Genomic DNA, 20261 nt, shown 5'->3' with positions numbered 1-20261 from the left:
GGGCCCTGCGACCCCCATGGGGTGGTGCTTCTCTCGGGGGTACCCCTGCACCGCGTGGGCAGAGCTTGTGGGTTGGCCCTTTTCCCCCCGCGGTGGGGAGGGGGTGCAGCCCGTTCCTCCTGCATGACCCCCGCAATCCCCATGTGGGAAAGGAGCCGTCCTGCCGCTGGGGCCGCACGGCTGGATCACCCCCCCCCCACCGATATTGGGTGGGGGGGTCGGGATCCGTCCGTGCCCGGGTCGCGGGTGGGTCCGGCTCGGTGCTGGCAGCCGGGAGGGGGGATCCCGGTACCCCGGCGGGTCCCCGGTGCTGGCGGCTCCGGTCCTCCACGGTGCAGGGGGCAGAGCCGAGCGGCTCCGGCCCGGCGCCTCCGCCTCCTTCCGTGTTCCGGTTCCTGCAGCCGCCGGGCAGGATGCGACCGGCCCCGGCTGCCCGCCCGCCGCCCGCACAGGTGAGCACCGGGCACCGGGACACGGGGGGCTCCAGCCCCGCGGCCCCCCCGCCAGGACCCCGCCACTCCCCGGCAGCCGGATCGGGCCCTTGCTGCCCCGCTGCTCCGTGGGGTTGACACCTGCGTGGGGCGGGCGGGGGGACATGGGGGGGGGGGGGGCTTTGCCCCACACTGGGGGTGGGCGCTGGGTCAGGCTTTTCCCAGCGCTGCCGGGGTTCGTGCCCGCGGCCCTGCCCTGCCCGGAGCAGGCAGGGGCTTTGCCCCCCCACCCGGTGGGGGCTGCAGGCGGAGGAGGCGGCTGGAGACCCCCGGGGGCACCGGCCCAGCCCCGCTCCCGTGTGTGTGTGGGTCGGTCCTGTCCCCCGGCAGCACCCCGGGGGGTCCCCGCTCGCTGCCAAGCTGGGTGGGGCGGCGGGGTCCGGGCTGCGTTGGGAACCCCCCGTCCTCCTTCCCTCCGAGCAGGGGTGCACGGTGCTGCCGTTATCGGTGCCGGGGCTTGGCCGCTGTCCCCGGGTTATCCGGGGGCTCAGTGCTACAACAGCAGCCGGGATGCCTGGGTACCCTGGTGGGGGCTGGCAAGGGGAGGGGGAAGCTTCCCCGTGCCTCAGTTTCCCCCTCCTGTACTTGAGAAGGGCAAAGGGAACACCCTGCTGGGAGGGAGCATGACTAAATCGGGGTTTTCGGGGGGCATGTCCTGGCTTGGGGGTGCTGCGATGGACCAGGGCTGATCGCAGTCTCTGTTCCCCGGGTCACTCTTCCAACTGTGCCCGCCGTGGGGTCGCCCCGTGGTGCCGAGTCCATGGGGTGATGGGAGGAGGGCGGCGGGGCCGGACTCTGGACCCGCCAGGCGGGTGACGGGCAGGCGAGTGCCAGGCGGCAAAGGTGAGATAAGGCTGGGTGGGTCCAGGGCTCCATCTCACGCAGAAGCTTCTGGGTCCCAGCCGCAGTCACGTGCGAGACTCTCCACTCCCAGGGGGCAGGAGGATCCCCTGCCACCTCTTGGGTCCACGAGGGGAGGGATAAGGGTTCTGGGCAGGGCACAAAAACTGCCTGCAGGGTGGGCAATGCCCTCCCTGGGCTCCCTGACGTGGTGTCCCTTCCTTGCAGTGGCTCCCACCGCCCAGGCCGTGACGGCCGAGCTCAGACCACCAGCCCCGCAGTGCGGATGGGAGGGGGGGCTTGGCCTGGTCCCCCCATCTCCCTCCGCTCGCCGGCCATGGGCAGCCATGAGAAGGACCCGTCCTCTCCAAAAAAGGCCCTGTCACGCTCCAACAGCACCGTGTCTTCCAAGCACAGTAGCATTCAGCAGGTCAGGGGGCTCTGGGCTGGGGGGTGCTCAGCAGGATCCCAATGGTGCACCCAGGCTGGACTAGGGGTGCAATGGGGCCTTGCGGGGGATCACCCTTCTTTAAGAAAGGGGATACAGAGATGCTCTGTCGCCTGGGGACTACCAAGTGTCCCTGCCTGGGGACAAGGTGGGGAGCACCCCGGCTGCCCCCGGTGCCAAGGGACCTCCATGCTGACCCTCAACCCTGGCAGGGCTCGGAGAGCTGGGAGGTGGTGGAGGAGCCGCGTGCGCGGGGCAGCCCGGGCCAGGAGCCGCAGCAGCACGAGGGCTACCTGCTCAAGAAGAGGAAATGGCCCCTGAAGGGCTGGCACAAGGTAACAGGGCAGAGCTGGCAGCGGCAGCCATCCCCTGGCCACTTGGCCAGTCCTGGGCGACATCCCCATCCCAGGGGCTGCAGAGACCAGTCTCTACCTCCCAACAATTGTCCCTCTCTGTCTCCAGAGGTACTTTGTGTTGGAAAATGGCATCCTGAAATACGCCACCACACGCCAGGATGTGAGTGTGGGGCTAGGCTGGGGCCGGGCTGCATCCGTGCAGCCTCCCCAAGAGCTTGGGGTGGGGGAGACCCCATGGGCCCCATGAGGAAGGGGGTATTCCCCCTGACAGGCATCCCTGGGCTCCCCCAGGTCCTCAAGGGCAAACTGCATGGAGCCATTGATGTCCGTCAGTCCGTCATGTCTGTCAACAAGAAGGCGCAGCGGGTCGACCTGGACACAGAAGAGAACATCTACCACCTCAAGGTGCTGGTGTGGGGGCTGGAGCCAGGGTTGGGGGCGTTGGGTAACCCCCACCCAGGTCGTCCCCCACCCCAGCTTACCCCTGTCCTGCAGATCAAGTCCCCAGAGCTCTTCGCCAGCTGGGTGAGCAGCCTCTGCTCACATCACCAGGGCGAGAGGACTGAGCCCTGCCTCAGGGGGGGTCCCATGGGGAGAACCCCCACCAATACACAGGTGGGTGGCATCTCGGGATGACGATGCGAGGCAGCATCTGGGCACGGGCTTCCCAACGGCAGCCCTGGCGGTGCCCCTTCTCCCCTGCTGCAGAGCCCCTGGACGCGGATCCTGCCCTCGGGCAGCGCCCCTGCCCTCTCCACCCTCGCCAGCTCCCGGGACAAGGTGAATGCCTGGCTGAAGGACAGTGAGGGGCTGGAACGCTGCTCGGCCGGTGAGCAGGGTGGGAGGGAATGCACTGGGTGGGGGGGCTTGCTCTGTTCCCCATCCCTGACTGGACTCGCCCTGTGCCCGTTGCAGAGCTGTCGGAGTGCCAGGCGAAGCTGCAGGAGCTGACGGGCATGTTGCAGAGCCTGGAGGCCCTGCACCGCATCCCCTCAGCCCCCCTCATCTCCGGTAGCCAGGTGAGCGGGGCAGCGGTGGGCACGGGGCTGAGCATCGCCCAGTGCGGCAGCCCCACCTTCCTGGGGAGGGTCCGGCTCCAGCCCCCTCCTCTCGCTCACAGCCCTCGGCTGCCACGGAGAGGCCCAAGAAGGGCAGGAGGACCACCAAGATCTGGTGCACCCAGAGCTTCGCCAAGGACGACACCATCGGGAGGGTGAGGGGGAGCGGGCATCCCGCCAAGCTCTGCCTGCTGCCGGCTGAGCCGCTGCTTGGGGATGGAGCCCCCCAGGGCCCCGCTGACTCCTGTGTCCCCCTCCCAGGTGGGCCGCCTGCACGGCTCCGTCCCCAACCTCTCACGCTACCTGGAGTCGTCCCAGAGCCAGCTGCCCTTCAGCCTCCCCCCTGAGTACAGCCAGCTGCAGAGGAGCTTCTGGGTCCTGGCCCAGAAAGGTGGGATGGGGTTGGGGGGCTGAGCCCTGCTGGGGGTCCCAGCGGTGGCAGGGCAGGTGCCGGGGTGCCGTGCTGCAGCCCGGTCACCTACCCGTGTGTCCCGGCAGTGCACGGCTCGCTCAGCAGCGTGGTGGCTGCGCTGACAGCTGAGAGGGCCCGTCTGGAGGAGATGCGGCAGGCGCTGGACCGGCGGCGCTCAGCCCCGCGCACGGGTGGTTCTGGCAACACCGGGGTGAGGAATGGCGGGGGTCTGGGCAGGGCTGCCCCCACCTTTGGGTCCCGCCAGGGCCCGGGGGTTGTCACTGTTGGGGTGACGGTGGGTGCAGTGTGTTGGCAGGGTCTCAGCCTAGTGCTGGGTGCCCAGGCAGTAGTGCGGCGATCCCCCCTCCCCATCAGCCCCACGCTGGCTGGAGGGGACAGGGGGAGGGGGGGGACTCGACTCAGCCTCCCCCTGCCTCCGCAGGCTGCCCTGCGCCGCTTCCACTCCCTCTCCGTCTCCTCCGACACCACCCTGGACTCCTTCGCTTCGCTGCACCCTGATGAGGTCAGGGGGAGCCGGGATGTGGTGGGGGGTGCAGGCGCCCCCCTGGGGCGGGGGGCTGAGGCTGTGGCTGTTCCCGCAGCCGGATGCGCTGCCGGCGAAGGGCCGGGAGCAGCAGCTCTCCAACCGCAGCATCGTCTCGCTGGCTGACTCGCACACCGAGTTCTTCGACGCCTGCGAAGTCATCCTCTCCGCCAGCTCCTCTGAGAACGAGGTGGGGCAGGGTGTTGGGGCCAGGGGCGGGGGCTCTGCTCATGGGGGTCTCTGCAGACCCCCCCATTGTCCCCTACCCGCTGTTGCTGTGGGTTCATCTCTCCCTTCTCTCTCCCCTGCCCCCCCTCCATTAGCTGGCCCGTGAACCACTCCCCGTGTCCCCCCCAGCCCCGGTATCCCCCCCGGTCCCCAAGTCCCCCCCAGCTCCCATGTCCCTCCCAGACCCCTGCAGCCCCCCCACTCAGGGAGCTCGGGGTCTCCACAGTCCCTGAGCCTGGTGGTGGGGGCCGGGTGCTGCCGGTGCCCCCCGCCCCTAGTCCCCCCCCCCTCCCCCAACCCACCCCCTTGTACCCTACACCCCCTCCCCGTCCTGTCCCCCAGCCCATCCCAGGCACCCGGGTCTCATCCCATCTCCCCAGGGCGGCCCAGCCCGGTACAGCCCCTCCTGCTCCCCCCCCCCTCCCCCACGGTGGGGTAGCCCCTAGAGCACCCCCACCCCCCCGGGACCCCCGAAGCCGCCGACGGTCCCCTGCGCCTCCCCAGCCCTCGGACGACGAGTCTTGCATCAGCGAGGCCACCACCAGCGCCTGCGAGGACGCGGCCGAGCCGGGGGGGGCGGGCCGCCCCCCGACAGGTACGGAACTGGGGGGACCGCCGTGTGGTGGGTGGGGGCCGCGGCTGCACCCCACCGCCCGGTGCCCGGCAGGAGCGGAGGGCCCGGGGATGCCCGTGGAACCGCCGCCGTTGGAGCTGCCGGGACCGGACCCGCAGCGGCGGAGCTGCCTGCCCGCCCCCCCCGCGCCGCCGGGAGACGTGAGCCTGTGGGGGCTGTTGCGGAGCAGCGTGGGGAAGGACCTGTCACGCGTGGCGCTGCCCGTGCAGCTCAACGAGCCCCTCAACACGCTCCAGCGCCTTTGCGAGGAGCTGGAGTACAGCGCGCTGCTGGACCGCGCCAGCCGCGCCCGCGACCCCCGCCAGCGCCTGGTGAGGGCGGCCGCGGGGGAGGGGGTCCAGGGGGGCTCGGGGGACACGAGGGACTTCGGGGGTAGGGGGGGCACGGGGAGGGCGACGGCACGGGGGACATGGAGGGCATTCGGGGGGACACGGGGGGATTTGGGAGTTTGAGGATGGGGGACTCGGCACACTCGGGGGGACACGGGGGTAAGGGGAGCTCGGTGGATGTGGGGGGCTCGGGGGACGTGAAGAACATGGTGGAGCTTGGGGACACACGGGGACTTGGGAGTTTGAGGATTGGAGGGGCTCAGGGCACACTTGGGGGGGACACGGGGGTAAGGAGAGCTCGGTGGACATGGGGGAGCTTGGGGAGTTTGAGGATTTAAGGGGCTCGGGGCGATCTCGGGGGACACAGGGAGCTCCTGGGAGATGTGGGAGCAGGGGAGGAACGAGGCCGGGGGGACTCAGGGGACATGGGGGTGTGGGGGGACTTTGGGGCATTTGAGGATTGGGGGGGCTCAGGGCACACTTGGGGGGACACAGGGGTATGAGGATCTCGGGGGATGTGGGGAACATGGTGGAGCTTGAGGACATGGGGGGACTTGTGGGGTTTGAGGATTTAAGGGGCTTGGGGGACACAGGAGGCTCCTGGGACATGTGGGAGCAAGGGGGACATGGACCCAGGGAAGACACGGGGGGGCTCAAGGGACACGGGGGAGTCAGGGACATGGTGGGGGCTTGGGGGCACGTGGGAGCAGGGGGAGACATGGGCGCCTCAGGGGAGATGGGGCGAGCGCAGGGGGATGCGGGGGGACCTGGGGAGTTTGAGGATGGGGGTGCTCAGGGCACATTTGAGAGCACACCAGGGGTAAGGGGAGCTCGGTGGACATGGGGGGCTTGGGGGACATGGGGGATATGGTGGAGCTTGAGGAAATGGGGGGACTTGGGGAAGCTGAGGATTTAGGGGGCTTGGGGGACATGGGGGAGCTCGGAGACAGGTGGGACTCCTGGGGGGGGGGGAAGGGGGCTTGGGGCCAGGGGTGGGACACAGGGGACTTGGTGGACATGGAGGGAATTGGGGGGCACATGGGGGAACTTGGGGAGTTTGAGGATTTGGGGGGGCTCAGGGCACATTCTGGGGGATGTGGAGGTAAGGGTTGCTTGGAAGACACGGGGGGGCTCAGGGGATACAGCAGGGGGGGTCTCAGGGTTGGGGGGGATCTCAGCCGTGCCCCCCAGCAGCACGGGGCATGGGCAGGGGGTGCATGCCAATAATGGGCGTGGCCGGGGGAGGGACCGGTGGGTGCCACGCCCTGGGAGGCGTGGCGTGTCGGAGCCCCGCCCGCAGCGCAGTGGCAGCAGTGTGGTGGCTGCGGTGACAGGTCTACGTGGCTGCCTTCGCCGTGTCCGCCTACGCCTCCACCTACTACCGGGCGGGCAGCAAGCCCTTCAACCCGGTGCTGGGCGAGACCTACGAGTGCGTGCGGCCCGACCGCGGCTTCCGCTTCATCAGCGAGCAGGTGGGGCCGGGGCGGGGGCTGGGGAGGGGGGACGGAGCCGGACGGGGTGGTGGCATCTCCCTTTTTCTCCCTCCAGGTGTGCCACCACCCCCCCATCTCTGCCTGTCACGCCGAGTCTGACAACTTCATCTTCTGGCAAGGTGGGTGCCGAGGAGGGCGCTGGGGACGTGCGAGGGGGTCGGGGGGGGTCTCACCTCCTCCCACCCCCCAGACATGAGGTGGAAGAACAAATTCTGGGGCAAGTCCCTGGAGATCGTCCCCGTGGGCACCGTCAACGTTCAGCTGCCCAGGTGAGACCCCGGCCCCACCCCCTCCACCCCCCGCGGCGCCGCCCTGCCCTCCCTCCCCGCGCCGACGGTGCGGTGGTGCCCGCAGGACTGGGGACCACTTCGAGTGGAACAAGGTGACGACGTGCATCCACAACGTCCTCAGCGGCCCCCGCTGGATCGAGCACTACGGGGAGGTGCTGATCCGCAACACCCGCGACGCCTCCTACCACTGCAAGATCACCTTCTGCAAGGTGTGCCTGCCACGCCCTGCTCCGCCCAGCCCCGCCCTGCCCTAGCTCCACCTCTCAGAGCCTCCTCCCTGTCCCCAGGCCCCTCCCTGCCCCCACCCTTTAGTCCTGGGCTCCACCCATAGCACCACCCTTCCATGTGCTCCTGACCCCACCCTCCTTTGCATCACCATTGGCCCCACCCCTTTGGATGTGGCCCTGCCCCTTCACCCTCAGGCTCATCTAAATACTGTTGTTGCCCTGCCCCTTGCCTGGCCCCACCCTTTTCCAATGGTCCTGCCCCTCACTTATGTCCCCACCCTTTCCCAATAGCCCCACCCTTTTCCCAGTGCCCCCACCCCTCACTTAGGGCCCCCCCCTTTCCCAGTGACTCTGCCCCATCACTCATGGCCCCACCCTTTCCCAATGGCCCCCCCTTTCCCAATGGCCCCCCCACTCAGTGCCCCACCCTTTCCCAGTAGCCTCACCCTTTTCCCAGTGGCCCCACCCCTCACTCAGTGCCCCACCCTTTCCCAGTAGCCCCACCCTTTTCCCAGTGGCACCACCCCTCCCTCAGTGCCCCACCCTTTCCCAGTAGCCCCACCCTTTTCCCAGTGGCCCCACCCCCACTCAGTGCCCCACCCTTTCCCAGTAGCCCCACCCTTTTCCCAGTGGCACCACCCCTCCCTCAGTGCCCCACCCTTTCCCAGTAGCCCCACCCTTTTCCCAGTGGCCCCACCCCTCACTTAGGGCCCACCTTTTTCCCAATAGCCCCACCATTTCCCAGTGGCCCCGCCCTTTTTGCAATAGCCCCACCCCTCACTCAGGGCCCCACCCTTTCCCAACGGCCCCACCCCGGCCCCGCCCAGCCCCCCTGTTCCCGCAGGCGCGGTACTGGGGCGCGGGGGCCAACGAGGTGCAGGGGGCCGTGCTGAGCCGCAGCGGGACGGTGGTGGAGCGCCTGGCCGGCAAGTGGCACGAGGGGCTGCACCGTGGGCCTGCCCCCGGGCAGTGCGTCTGGAGAGCCAGTAAGGACCGGGGGGGCCGTGCTGAGGTGGGGGGGGGATGCCCATCCCGGGGGTCTCAGCACTGTGCCCCCTGACCCCCCGCAGACCCCATGCCCCGTGACCACGAGAGGAACTACGGCTTCACCCAGTTTGCCCTGGAGCTGAACGAGCTCACGCCAGAGCTACGGCGGGTCCTGCCCTCCACCGACACCCGCCTGCGCCCCGATCAGCGGTGAGCAGCACCCCAGCACCGGGAACGGCGGGTGCTGAGGCTGCCCAGCTCATTACAGCGATGTTGTTCCCCCACCCCAGGTACCTGGAGGAAGGCAACGTGCCGGCAGCCGAGACGCAGAAGCGCCAGATCGAGCAGCTGCAGCGGGACCGGCGCCGGGTGATGGAGGAGAACAACATCACGCACCAGGCTCGCTTCTTCAGGTCCGGCATGGGGTGGCGGGGGGGGGCTCCCAGGGCTGGTGTGTGGTACCCCATGGCTCAGGGGGATGTGGGGCACTCAGGGAATGGGGGAGACCCCCGGAGGGTCTTCATGGCGCCCCAGATGTGACCCCCCTCCCATACCCAGGCGGCTGACGGACGCCAACGGCAAGGAGTCGTGGGTCACCAACAACACCTACTGGAAGCTGCGCCTGGACCCCGGCTTCGCCCACCTGGACAGCGCGGTGCTCTGGTAGCGACCCCCACCATGGGGTGCTGAGCCCCCCCCGCTCATCACAGCAGTGGGAGCCCAGCAGCGGGGCTGGTCCCCTCAGCACTGGGGGTGCAAAGCCCCCCCACCCCAGTGTTTTAACAAAACTGTGATACAAACCGGGGCGGGGGGGGGCACAGACAGTGCTTCCCCCTGACCTGGGGCAGAGCCTCAGGGCTGGCTGGGGGACTTGGGGGGCCAGGGATTGGCGGTGCCCCCCTGCCCTGGGGGCACAGGGTACCCGGGTCCCTGGCTCACTGGGGGAGGGCAGCGGGGTCCCGGGGGGCCCTGGGGTGCCTGCGGGCGGGCAGACCCCTCCAACCCCCCCAGCCGTGTGCAGGGGCTGCTCTAATAAAGGCTGCAAGGAGCTGGGGTGTGCACAGAGCTGCTTTCTCCCCTCCACCAGCCCCGGGCCTCAGGACCCTCCCCAGACCAGAACACCTGGGTCCCCCCACAAGGGGGTGGCACAAGTCCCTTACCCTCCCCCCCGTGCCTCCGTTTCCCTCCCACCCACCTGCAGAGGAGAGCAAAGAGCTGTGCTCCCCAGCATCCCCTTTATTGCAAGAGATGCTGCTGCCCCCGGCCCCACGCCAGGCACGCGGTGGCAATAAATATTTCAGCATTAAGCCCCTGCCCCCAAAACCACTGACAACAACAACAACAAAACCCACCCCACCCCCCCAACAAACACCCCCCCCCCATCCCCTCCCTGCTCACCCCTGTGGCCCCACTGGGGTGGCACTGGGGGCTGATTGTCTGGCTGCAGCCCCCCTTCTCCGCTCAAGTCTTCCCAGGATATGGGTGTTAAATGGGGGGGGGGGGGCATGACACACAGGACCACTTGCGTCCAGCTCCCATGGCCTTGGGGTGCCAGGGATGGGGGTCTGAGCCCCCTCGGTGTGCCTCAGTTGCCATAGAAGCCGTAGTAGCCGCTGTCGGCGCTCGGGTCCTTGTCGTAGAGGTCCCCGTTGCGGGGTGGGGGGGAGCTCTCGGCGCTGGAGGGGTATGGGGACACCCGCCGCCGCTTGCACTCGTACAGCCCCGAGTCCGAGGAGTCACCCGAAGTGGCAGCGGGGGGCTCGGGGGCCCAGCCCTCCGCCTCCTTCCCCTTCTCCTCCCGGGGCTCCCGGTACCAGCCCAGAGCCCCGGGGCTGCCCTTGGGGCCGTACTGCCCGGGGCTCCAGCCCCCCGGTGCCCCGAACCCCCCGGGCCCCTCGGGGTAGTAGGGCAGAGGAGGGTGGGGAGTGGGCGGCAGGCCGAAGGGCTTCACCCCGTAGGGCACCAGCTTGCCCCCGCCGTAACCCCCTTCATAGCCACCATACTCCAGTGCCCCAGCAGTGGGTGGCTGCTGGGGGGTGAAGTACCAGCGTGGGGGGTCCTTGGGGGGTAGGGGCAGAGAAGCCCCCCGCTCCCCACTGAAGAAGCGCCCGGGGGGCAGCGGGTACTGCTCGGGCAGGAAGGGCTGGAAGCGGGGAGCCGGCAGGAGCTGCTGGCAGCCGGGACCGTCCGGTGGAGATGGGGTGATGCGGTCGCCCTCCGAGGCCGCGTACATCCTGGGGGAGGATAGGATGGGAATGGGGGGGGGATGCCCTCCTGCCGGCCAGCGTTGGGGGAGGGGACTGGTGGGAGGGCAGGGGTACACTCACGAGTCAAAGTTGTCCCGGAAGCCTTTGGCGAAGGGGTTGTGGTCGATCTTCAGCTGGGTGATCTGGGGGGCACACAGAGCTGGGGGGACTGGGGCCGCTGCCAGCCTGGCCTCCCCCCTCTCCCAACAGGGCTGTTCCCCCCCCCCCAATCCCTTTTCCCTCGAGCAGCCCCCACCCCACCAGAGCCCCCTGCCTGTCCCAGGACACCCACCCCAGCACCCGTGGGGCTCAGCCACAGCTTGGGTGGGGCAGGCTGTGGTGGGAAGGGGGGGACTGGGGTGATTGCTGAGATGCTGATGGGATGCTGGGTAGGAGGGGCGGTTGCTGCAATGCTGAGGGGATGCAGGGCGTACTGGGGGGGCTACTGGGGTACTGAAGGGATTCAGGCAGGAGTACTGAGGTGCTGAGGGGGTGCGGGGCGCTAGCGGGGGTTGCGCAGGTGCTACGGACAGGGTTGCTGGCCAAGGTGGGGACCCGGGGAGGTTGCCACTGGGGTTTCCCTGGGGACCTTAGAGGGTGCTGGGGGAGCAGGTTACTGAGGTTGCTGTGATGCTGGAGCAATACTGGGGTGTATCAGTGGTTTCTGTGGCCCTGGGAGGGTTGCTGGCATTCCTGTGCTGCTGGGGGGCTGTTTGTGGGGGGTACCCCCATTCTAGGGATGGGGGTGGAGGGGTGTCTTGTACTCACGTCAGCGTTCTGGTAGGCTGTGACGGCGATGAACTGGGTCTCGGGGAAGGCGAAGGTGTGGGTGTGTGGGGAGGGGTACACCTCCTCGCCCTCACCTTCCTTCACCTCCGTCACGTGCAGCCGGGGCTGGTACTTGTGCAGCGACTGCAGCACGATCATCTGGGGGGGCAGTGGGTGGTCGGGGGGGGGTGTGACGCAGGGACCCAGCACAGCCCGACACGGTGGCGGGAACCTTACCTGGCCAACGTTGTTGGATGCACCCTTGTTGTTGGTGAGCTTCAGCTTCCCAAAGGAGACCTCCTGCCGCATCCAGTGGGCGCCCGTGTTGGGCGAGTCGGGGTGCAGGTAGAGGCGGTTCCCTGGGAAGCGGGGGGGCAGCAGGGATGGGGTTACCCCTTGCGCAGCACCGCGAGGAGAAGGAAGAGGCTGGGGGGGGGGGCATACCTGGCATGTTGCCCTCGGCTTTGCCGCACTGCACCCACTTGCCGCCCTGGTAGCGCCAGTGATGCTGGTCCACCAGTACCACATCCACGCAGACGCTGTAGTGGGCCACGGGGTTCAGCCCCGAGAGGTTGAAGCTGAGGAACGGGAACATGCGCCTGGGGAGGGGACAGAGGGGCAGACACCGTCACCCCCACCGGCTCAACCCCCGGGGCAAGGGGCGGCTCGGGGAAGGGGTGGCGCTGCCTCGCAGAGCAGTGACGGGGAAACTGAGGCAGGGTGATGCCCGACCCCCCCCCCCGCCCGGCTGGGTGCCCACGAGGAGCTGACTGACCCCGGCAGCTGGGGGATGCTCTCGGGGCCGATCCCCCCCCTCCCCGGTATCTTCCTCCCCCTCCGCGAGCACCTTCCGGATCGGAAACCAACACCGCTGCTATTTTGGGCTGGGCGCCAGCCTGCGCCAAGGGCAGGAAGGGGACCGGACAGGACGGCCCGGGGGGACCCTGTGGCCCCAGGGCTGCAGCTGCACACACCCCCTCCTCCCCCAGGGATGCACCCTGCTGTCCCCCCACACTGAGGGGGCACCCCAAATCCCAGCACTGGGGTGGGAGAGCTGGCCACCCCTTCCAAGTTGATTCCTTCCTTTTCCATCAGTGGCCCCAGTAGCCCCAGTTGCCAGCCCGGGGTTTGCAGCAGGGCCTCGAGCTGTGGCTGGGGTTGCTGGTTCAGCCACACACACCACCCCCGGCAGAGCTCGGCTTTTCAACCATAGCATTTTGGCACCCACTGGAGTTTTGACTTTCAGCAGCCGGAGCTGGAAACCAGCCCCAGCACCGGCACCACCAGCTCCGTGGCACGGCCACCCCATTAGTGTCACCTGCGTTAGCGAGCCATCACCAGTGGGGAGCAAGACAGATCCCCCCAACACAGACAGACATGGGGGACACGGAGGGCCCTCAGCCCTCAGCCCAGCTTTGCCTGGGTGAGATACACATGGGGTGATGGAGCAAATTCACCCTGTCCTGTCCCCCCGCCCCCGGGTATGAGGTCTGGGGGGGCTGCAGCTCCCCCATACCCGCAGCCCCCTCCCTCTTTCCTCTCCTCTTCCTCCCTCCCTTGGGCTGTGCCGTTTCCCATCTGCCAATACTTGGTGGATGAGGGTAGGGGGTGGCCAGTGGGGGTGGCTGGGTTTGTGGCCCCCCCATTTCCTCAAGGAGCCAGCATATCCCATAAAGTGGGCATTGGGGCTTCTCTGAAAGGGCCCCAGAAAGCCTTGCCTGGCCGAGGGGTCCTGCATAGGGCTGGGGGCTTCCACCTCCCCCCTGTGCCAGAGGAACCCAGGTGTCTGGGCCAGGTTTGGGCAGGGAGGGTGGGCTGCTCCGCAGCTGACCTCAGCCCAGCCATCATCCCAGCAGGCGCAAGGGACGGAGCTGGCAGCGGGGCTGCCCACCAGCAGGGTCCCCCCGGCAAAGGGCTGGTGGGGGAGGGAGGTTACTTTGCCTCCCTGTCAGCATGGGAAGGGGGTGCCCTGCCTGCCCAGGCAGCTCCTGGCCACCCCAGCCCCCAGCCGCAAGGCAGAGACCTGTGAGCTCATCACACAGATGGCACCATGCACTACAGAGGCTGCTGCACCAGGGAGCCCAGCTGAGCCCCCCCCGGGCTGCCGCCCTGCCCATGTGCACCAGCTGAGGGGGCTGGGAGGGCCAAAACACAGGCAAGGAGCAAAATCAGGGGCTGCGACGCAGCTCTGGGTGCCAGGGCAGGAGCGTGGGGGACCGGCCGTGGCCCCGGCAGGAAGCGTGGCTCGGGCAGTGCTGCGGCACCGGGGAAGCGGCATGCAAAGAGCGGTGGAAAGAGCGCGCACAGCCCTCACCGGGCGCTGCTGACTCAAAATTGCCCTTGTGAGAGAGAGGGGAAAAGAAAAAGAAAAAGAAAAAGAAAGCGGCGCTCGTGGCAAGGAGCTGCGCACGTGCTCTCCGGGGCCGGGATGGACGGCGGACCCAAGCATCCCATGTACCCCACGGCCCAGCTGAGTCCTCGCAGACCCCATCCCACCACTTGTGTGCCAAAAGCAGGCGGCCCCCAGGGCTCACATCTCTGGAGCGAGCGAGCGAGACGCGGCTGTGTCAAGGGACGGTGGTTCCTGCCACTGATAAAAATTGCAGCCACATCAAAGGGCAGCAGCGAGGGGCTGCGCTGCCTCTGAGCCTCCGCCGAGCTCTCGCAGGGCGCTGCTTTGCCACTGCCGTGCTTCAGGTGCCAAAGCCTTTGCCGGCACCAGCGCTGGCTCCTGGCACACCAGTGAGCCAGGGTGATGGCTGGTCCTGGGGCGAGCAGCCAGGCTGGGTGCTGCACCAGCCCCGAGCTGCTGCAAGGAGCAGGGAGGAAGAAAACAGCCTTTTTCTGTATTGGTTTTTTCTTTTTTTTTTTTTTTGGTTTGGTTTTTTTTTTTTCACCTTGCTTGCTCCAACACCACCGGTTCCCCGGCTCCCCAAGCCTCACGCTGCTGGCGGAGCAGTGAGAGAGAGAGTTACAGCTCAAACGCTGCGGTGCAAACCGCAGGGCTCGGCCGGGGCACGGGAGGGCGGGGGTAAGACCTGAAACCATGCACACCTCGCATTTATTTTTAAATCCCCTGGCACTCCTGGGGCTGCTGCTCAGGCAGGACTTGGTTCCCCTGGGTTTGGCCCCTGCAGTTTGGCGGGTGCCATGGCAGGGTGCAGGATGCCCCGGCCAGCTCACACCACCTCCACTCGCACACCCCAAAAGCTGGTGGGAACTTCTGGTTTCCCTCTCTTTGCACATTTGTTTCTGGAGCTCTGGAAGGGGGTCTCAGGCTGCCCTGAGGTTTGTCCCTGCATGAACTTGGGGAGGGGAGGAATGGAGCATGTGGCCATGTGGCAGGGGAGCGAGGGGACATGGGGAGCTGGGGGCACACTGGCACATCCAGGGGACATGGGTGTCAAGGGGACATTAGGTGACATGGGACCCTGGGGACAGCGGGATGCAGGGACAGGGGGTCCAGGGCAAACCCAGGTAGAAGGAAAATCTGGGGCCAGCCACCTGCAAACCCGCCTGGGGCCAGGAGCACAAATCCTCCTGGATAGTGGTGCCCCCCTTGCCCAGCCCTGCCTGCACCCCCAGCAGCACACCGAGGGGGGGGCTGCCAGCTTCCTGAGCCGCCTCCTCTCCCAGTGGCAACCCAGCACGCCCAAGCGGCCACAAGAACCACGGCTGCGTGGGAGATCAGTGCAGCCCCCACCGTGCTCCACCTGCCCCCCACCCCCACCGCACGGCTGCATGGCATAGCTGTACGGCACGGCTGCTCGGCATGGCACGGTGGCATGGCACGGCTGCGCGGCAATGCATGGCACGGCGGCACGGTGCTGCGTGGCTGCGTCGCACAGCTGCATGGCTGCACGGCACGGCTGCACGGCACGGCACGGCTGCACGGCACAGCGCTGCGTGGCTGCGTCGCACAGCTGCATGGCTGCACTGCACGGCACGGCACGGCACGGCTGCACGGCATGGCACGGCGGCACGGCGCTGCGTGGCTGCGTCGCACAGCTGCATGGCTGCACAGCACGGCTGCACGGCACGGCACGGCTGCACGGCATGGCACGGCTGCACGGCACGGCACGGTTGCACAGCACGGTGTGGTGCTGTGTGGCTGCATCGCACAGCTGCATGGCTGCACGGCACGGCTGCACGGCACGGCACGGCTGCACGGCACGGTGTGGTGCTGTGTGGCTGCATGGCACAGCTGCACAGCGTGCCATAAGTGCATGGCACGGCACGGCTGCACGGCACGGCTGCACGGCACGGCACGGCTAACCACTGCCTCCAACCCTGCAGAGCTGCCAGCCGGACACTGGGTCCCCCCAGCCCCACCTGCATGAGAAGAACAGCTACCGGCCTGGGCAAATGATCCCCGCGTCCCCCTGAAAAGGCAAAGCCAGCCCTTGTGTTCCCCTAAACGCACAGCTGACCCTAGCACCCCTCAAACCAAAGCCAAGTCTCATGTTTGCCAAAAGCAAACCCAGCCCTTGTGTCCCCAAAGCTGTCCATCGTGTCCCCCCCAGAGGCAAAGCCAGCCCCTGCGTCACCCAAGGGCAAAGCCCCTCTCCAAAGGTAATCCCTTCTGTCCCCCAGTGCAAAGACAGTCCCTGCACACCCCCAAAGGCTGCAATGAAACCCCCTCAAATGAAAAGCCAGCCCCTCTGTCCCCCCAAAAAGCAAAGCCAGCCCTGGCTTTGCAGCAGAAACCCATGGTAGGAATTCCCCAGGCCCTTTGCAGCCAGGGTGATGGTGAGTCCTTGGGGGTTTCCGCAGAAATCCTGCCCTGGCTGAGCCCCAAGAGCCGTGGGGGGCAGAGGAGGGATGGGGACCTGCGTGGGAAACTGGCAGGAAATTATTTTTTGCTGGGGATGAGTGGGCGCGGGATGGCGTGGGACGGCATGGGACGGTGTGTCAGAGCCGAGGCAGAGCAGCGGGAGCGGGCAGGGAAGGTGCCAACAGGAGGTAAATCCCAACCTCTGACCAGCTTCGCCCCAGTGCCGCCATCTCCCACCCAGCCTCAGCTCCAATCCATGGGGATGCAGCAGGGGCTTCACCCCAGGGACGCCGGTGTTGAGGACCAGCGCGGCCCAGCATGTCGGGGCACCCACACCACCAGCGGGACAGGACACAACCCCTGCACTGCCCCTGAGACCCCCAGCACGGTGGGTGCCTGCATTAGGGCACACACTCCCCTCGAGACCCCACTTTGGGGTTTTTCCTGTGTCTCAGCAGCGCTGCAGCCCAGCCCTGCGCACAGATTTTTGCAAAAGCAGCTCAGGGTTGGGGGAAACGGATGTTTTGTGGCTCTGAGTTTGACGTCTCCCCGGGCTGGGTTTGCCGTGAGCCCCCTCGGCATATAGCACATCCCCCGCCAGACCCCAGCCCTTCTGCAGAGCTGTTACAGGGGGATGGAGCTGGAAAAAGAGCCCCAAAATGCCCTGGTTCCAGATTGGGAGCCAGCGGCAGAGCCCAGACATGCAGTGGGGCAAAAGGGACACGATCTCTGAGGGTACCCCAGTTTCCAGGCCCTCAGCACCAGATCCTGAGCCGTCCTGACCCAGCGGGGATGGGCACTACCCCAGCGCCCGCCACAACAGCTAGGGAAAGCGAGGAAAGCAACGGGGTGAATTTCAGTGGGTTCCTGTAGGACCTGAGTGATGGTGGGTGAGAAACAACCATTTGGGGGGCCCAACATCCCTGCCACCCCCTTGGCCGATGCCAGGGACACATCACCCTATCTGTGACGGTGCCGGTTTGCTGCCGAGTGGCCCCGAGCCCTGCGGGGGGAAGCAGGCCTGGGAACGGCCGTGGCAAACCAAGCGGCCCTAACGTGTTTAGACTTCCAACACATTAAGCAGGTTGGTCTCAGCATCGAAGTGACACCGTCTGTCTCGGCAGAGGGAGAGAAGGGGAGAGGGAGCGAAGCATCGCTGCCGGCAGCCCCCGCGCCCAGCCCCGGCGTTGGGCAGAAGGAGAACCCCTGGGCGGAGGAATGGCGGCGTGGGGGGGTGTCACTGCGGCTGCCCTGCATGCAGCGGGTGTGCGCTGCGCCGTCTCGTCCTTGCCAAGGATGTTTGGGAGCCGTGGCATAGCCCTTGAGCCCGATTTGGAGGGGGCTGAGCCCCGTGCCCAACCCCACCATGCTTACACTCCCCTCCTTGCCCCAGCACGATCCCACTGAGACCCCCCAAACTGCAGCCTGGGCCCAGCTCCCCCCACCCACATCACCCCGGTGTAGGGCTGAAGGACGGGCTCTGGGTGGGCATCAGCATTTTGGGCTCTCCTTGCTCCAAGTCAGGGCGACTCCATGGCCCGCCAGGGGCCGTATCACACCCGGGCCCCTCCAGACCCTGCAAGCAGGGGTGTTGGCAGAGGTGGGATGGACTTTAGCCCCCCGCATATCCCCCAATGCCACCCCAGGAACCCGCAGCCTGTGAACGCCCCAGGTGAGAGCAGCACAGAGGGGACAGCAGGCACCCGGCTGCGGTGTCACCAACGGCTGTTTCGGTACCCAGGACGTTGCCGAAATGCTCCCCCTTCCCCAGGTACGTGGGGGGCACCCGACCTCTGCCTGACCCGCAGAGCAGGGTGGGGGATTTCCATCCCGGAGGGAGGACAGCAAGTAGAGGGGGTGTCACCCACCCACTGTGCTCGTGGGGTGGCCGGGGCCGCTGACACCCTCCTGGGCCCCGACAGGCACTGGGCTTTCACTACTTGTTGCAGCGCTGAGCTCTGGATCCAGCCCAAGGGTCAAGGCCTGATAAAAGCTGCCTCCAGGCCCCCGGCACCATCTCCACGAGTTTCCTGGCACAACAAACCCTGTCCGGACACAGAAGGTCCAGACCCCCACTCCCACCCTGACACAGGCGGGGACACCCCCAGACCCCCTTCTCCTTCCAACAAGCTTCAACTCCCTTAGAAAACAAGACCTGGGGAGATCTGGTCCGTTTCACTCCCCCACTTTTTTCCTGCGCCCACAAAAATATTGCCCCCAAATCCACAAGGATGAGGATCCCCTTTTGTACCCCTCCCCACATTGCACAGGCAGACGGGGGCCCCCAACCCCACCAACACCTCTGGCCCTTTGGGGAGACGAGGCAGGACCCTCCAACCCCTCAACATACCGGCCACCCCCAGCGCACCCCGCAACCCCCCGGCCCGTTCTGCACCCCTTTCCGCACCCCCACTGCTGGCATGCCCACCCCAGCGTCCCCCCTGCCCCTGTCCTGCCTGTATCCCTGCCCACACCGCCCCCCCACCCTCTCCGATGCCCGTGCGGGTCCCGGGGATGCTGCCAGTCTGTCCTGGTGCTCCACCGGTCCCATCCGCCCCGGTCTCCCCACCACGGGTTCCCCCCTCCCCGGTACCCCGGCTCACCTGCCCTGCTTGGTGATGATCATCTCGGTCTGGTGCTTGTGGAACTTGGCCCAAAGCGGGTAGTTGTTGAGCATCACCTGCACCTTACCGGCCGCCCGGTACCCGGGCAGGGCGCAGAGCGGCCCGGTGCGGGGGCACAGCGGGGCGGCACCGGGGGCGTAAGCGCCCTCCGCTCCCGCGTACAGCTCCGCGCCCGCGTAACCCTCCACCGCGTAACCCTCGACCGGGGCGGCAGCGGGAGGCGGCGGCGCCCGGTAAGGCGGGCACGGTCCCAAGAACCGACCGCCGAAACCACCGGGAGCACCGTAGGGCAGCGGGGGGATTCCCGGCTCCGGTCCCCCCCCATCACCGTAGTAGGCGGCGGCGGCGGCGTCCCGGGGGCCCGACGGGTCCTTGGCGAAGCTGGCGGTGCCGCTGAGCATGGGGGCGGCGGGGCGGGGGGCTCCGGTGCCCGGCTCCAGCGCGCCCATGGACGGGCGGGGGGCACCGGCCCCGCTTAGCCGCTCATGGGGGTCCCGCCGGCGGCCCCGGGACCCGGAGCCGGGCGCGTTTCAGCGGTGCCCACCTCGCCGAGCTCCCGCCGCCCCCTCCATGCCCGGCGGCCCCGGGGGGGGGGCGAGCCGGGGCGGCCCGGGGAAAGCCAAGGGGGAGGGGGGCAAAGAAACAAACCCGGAAAAAAATAATAAAACAACAACAAAAAAAAACCCCCGAGCACCCGGAAAGCCCCCCAAAAGTGCCGTCGGGGGAGGGAGGGGTGTCGGGGGGGGGTGGGGGGTCCGCCCTGCCCCGCTGCTGCCGGTACCGCTGCCGGTGCTCTCACACGCTCCACCTGCCCATCCCCGTGGCCCCGCGCCTCTTATCCAAAGAAGCAGCTCCGCTCCGGGAGCTCCGCCTCCCCCTCCCCCCCCTCCGCGGAGGCGGCCCCCACCGGGGCGGGGGGGGGCGGGACGAGGGGCGGGACACGCGGGGAGCGGGACACGCGGGGAGCGGGACACGCGGGGAGCGGGACACGCGGGGGGGTGGGGGCCGCAGGGCACACGGAGCGTGGGAGGGGATGGGGAGACGGGAGGAGATGGGGGACACGTGGGGACGTGGGGAGATGAGAGGGGATGGGGGGCGGGAGGAGTTGGCGCCGTCGGACACTGGTGGGGACACGGGAGGGGACAGGGACACAGAGACAGAGCATGGAGTGACGGGGGGACAGTGCGGGGGCCACACTCCTGCCCATATTTTGGGGCCCCGGGGTGACACAGGGCACTGGGGACCAGTTACACCCTGTCCCCCCTCCTCCCAGGACCCTTAATTAATCCATTAATTAGCCCACTTGCCCGGGGGTGCTTCCCCCCGGGGAAACCGGGGCAGCCCCCAGACTCTGTGTGGGTCTTGGGTGCCCGGTATTTCGGGTCCCCCCCTGCATACCCCGGTGTCACGGCAGACATGAGAGGTGGCTCAGGCCTGGTGAGCGCCCCCAGGACCGGGGCTGGGGCCTCGGCCCATTCTTGGCCTCCTTCCTCTTCTACTGGGTTGGGGTGG

At 67.8% G+C, this 20261-nt stretch overlaps 2 protein-coding genes across 3 annotated transcripts; one reads left to right on the top strand and one right to left on the bottom strand.

Annotated features, from left to right (window-relative positions):
- Positions 1 to 369: 369 nt before the first annotated feature.
- Positions 370 to 9394, top strand: OSBPL7 (oxysterol binding protein like 7). 2 transcript variants are annotated; one of them, XM_064473166.1, is made up of 23 exons: positions 371 to 452; positions 1560 to 1761; positions 1992 to 2114; positions 2242 to 2295; positions 2427 to 2540; positions 2631 to 2750; positions 2844 to 2964; positions 3051 to 3154; positions 3256 to 3348; positions 3455 to 3584; positions 3692 to 3816; positions 4048 to 4128; positions 4208 to 4339; positions 4882 to 4972; positions 5045 to 5322; positions 6675 to 6812; positions 6889 to 6952; positions 7024 to 7102; positions 7188 to 7332; positions 8195 to 8336; positions 8421 to 8547; positions 8628 to 8750; positions 8896 to 9393. In XM_064473166.1, exons 2-23 carry the CDS (start codon positions 1618 to 1620, stop codon positions 9002 to 9004), a joined length of 2637 nt encoding a protein of 878 aa, XP_064329236.1. In that variant the 5' UTR covers positions 371 to 452; positions 1560 to 1617; the 3' UTR covers positions 9005 to 9393. The 2 variants fall into 2 exon arrangements, with proteins under 2 accessions (XP_064329235.1, XP_064329236.1); XM_064473165.1 differs by having other exon boundaries at positions 370 to 452; positions 4882 to 5322; positions 8896 to 9394.
- A 404-nt stretch (positions 9395 to 9798) lies between these two features.
- On the bottom strand, positions 9799 to 19571 carry TBX21 (T-box transcription factor 21). The gene is made up of 6 exons (XM_064473122.1): positions 18729 to 19571; positions 11796 to 11950; positions 11589 to 11710; positions 11352 to 11510; positions 10665 to 10726; positions 9799 to 10571 (listed from the first exon to the last, which is right to left on the bottom strand). Exons 1-6 carry the CDS (start codon positions 19196 to 19198, stop codon positions 9923 to 9925), a joined length of 1617 nt encoding a protein of 538 aa, XP_064329192.1. The 5' UTR covers positions 19199 to 19571; the 3' UTR covers positions 9799 to 9922.
- Between the last annotated feature and the right edge of the window lie 690 nt (positions 19572 to 20261).

The sequence above is a fragment of the Phalacrocorax carbo genome, chromosome 25, assembly GCF_963921805.1.
Source record: "Phalacrocorax carbo chromosome 25, bPhaCar2.1, whole genome shotgun sequence".
Classification (NCBI taxonomy): domain Eukaryota; kingdom Metazoa; phylum Chordata; class Aves; order Suliformes; family Phalacrocoracidae; genus Phalacrocorax; species Phalacrocorax carbo.
This window is presented reverse-complemented; position numbering and strand designations above follow the sequence as displayed.

What these genes read in the sequence shown, in the direction of transcription:
- OSBPL7 (XM_064473165.1), top strand. Translation starts at nt 1,618, where the DNA reads ATGGGAGGGGGGGCTTGGCCTGGTCCCCCCATCTCCCTCCGCTCGCCG. An exon ending in GCTGGAACGCTGCTCGGCCG is followed by an intron (nt 2,965 to 3,050) that starts GTGAGCAGGGTG and finishes TGCCCGTTGCAG; the next exon opens with AGCTGTCGGAGTGCCAGGCG. An exon ending in CAACTTCATCTTCTGGCAAG is followed by an intron (nt 6,953 to 7,023) that starts GTGGGTGCCGAG and finishes CCCACCCCCCAG; the next exon opens with ACATGAGGTGGAAGAACAAA.
- TBX21 (XM_064473122.1), bottom strand. Translation starts at nt 19,198, where the DNA reads ATGGGCGCGCTGGAGCCGGGCACCGGAGCCCCCCGCCCCGCCGCCCCC. An exon ending in CATCCAACAACGTTGGCCAG is followed by an intron (nt 11,511 to 11,588) that starts GTAAGGTTCCCG and finishes CTGCCCCCCCAG; the next exon opens with ATGATCGTGCTGCAGTCGCT. An exon ending in CAGCCTACCAGAACGCTGAC is followed by an intron (nt 10,727 to 11,351) that starts GTGAGTACAAGA and finishes TGTGCCCCCCAG; the next exon opens with ATCACCCAGCTGAAGATCGA.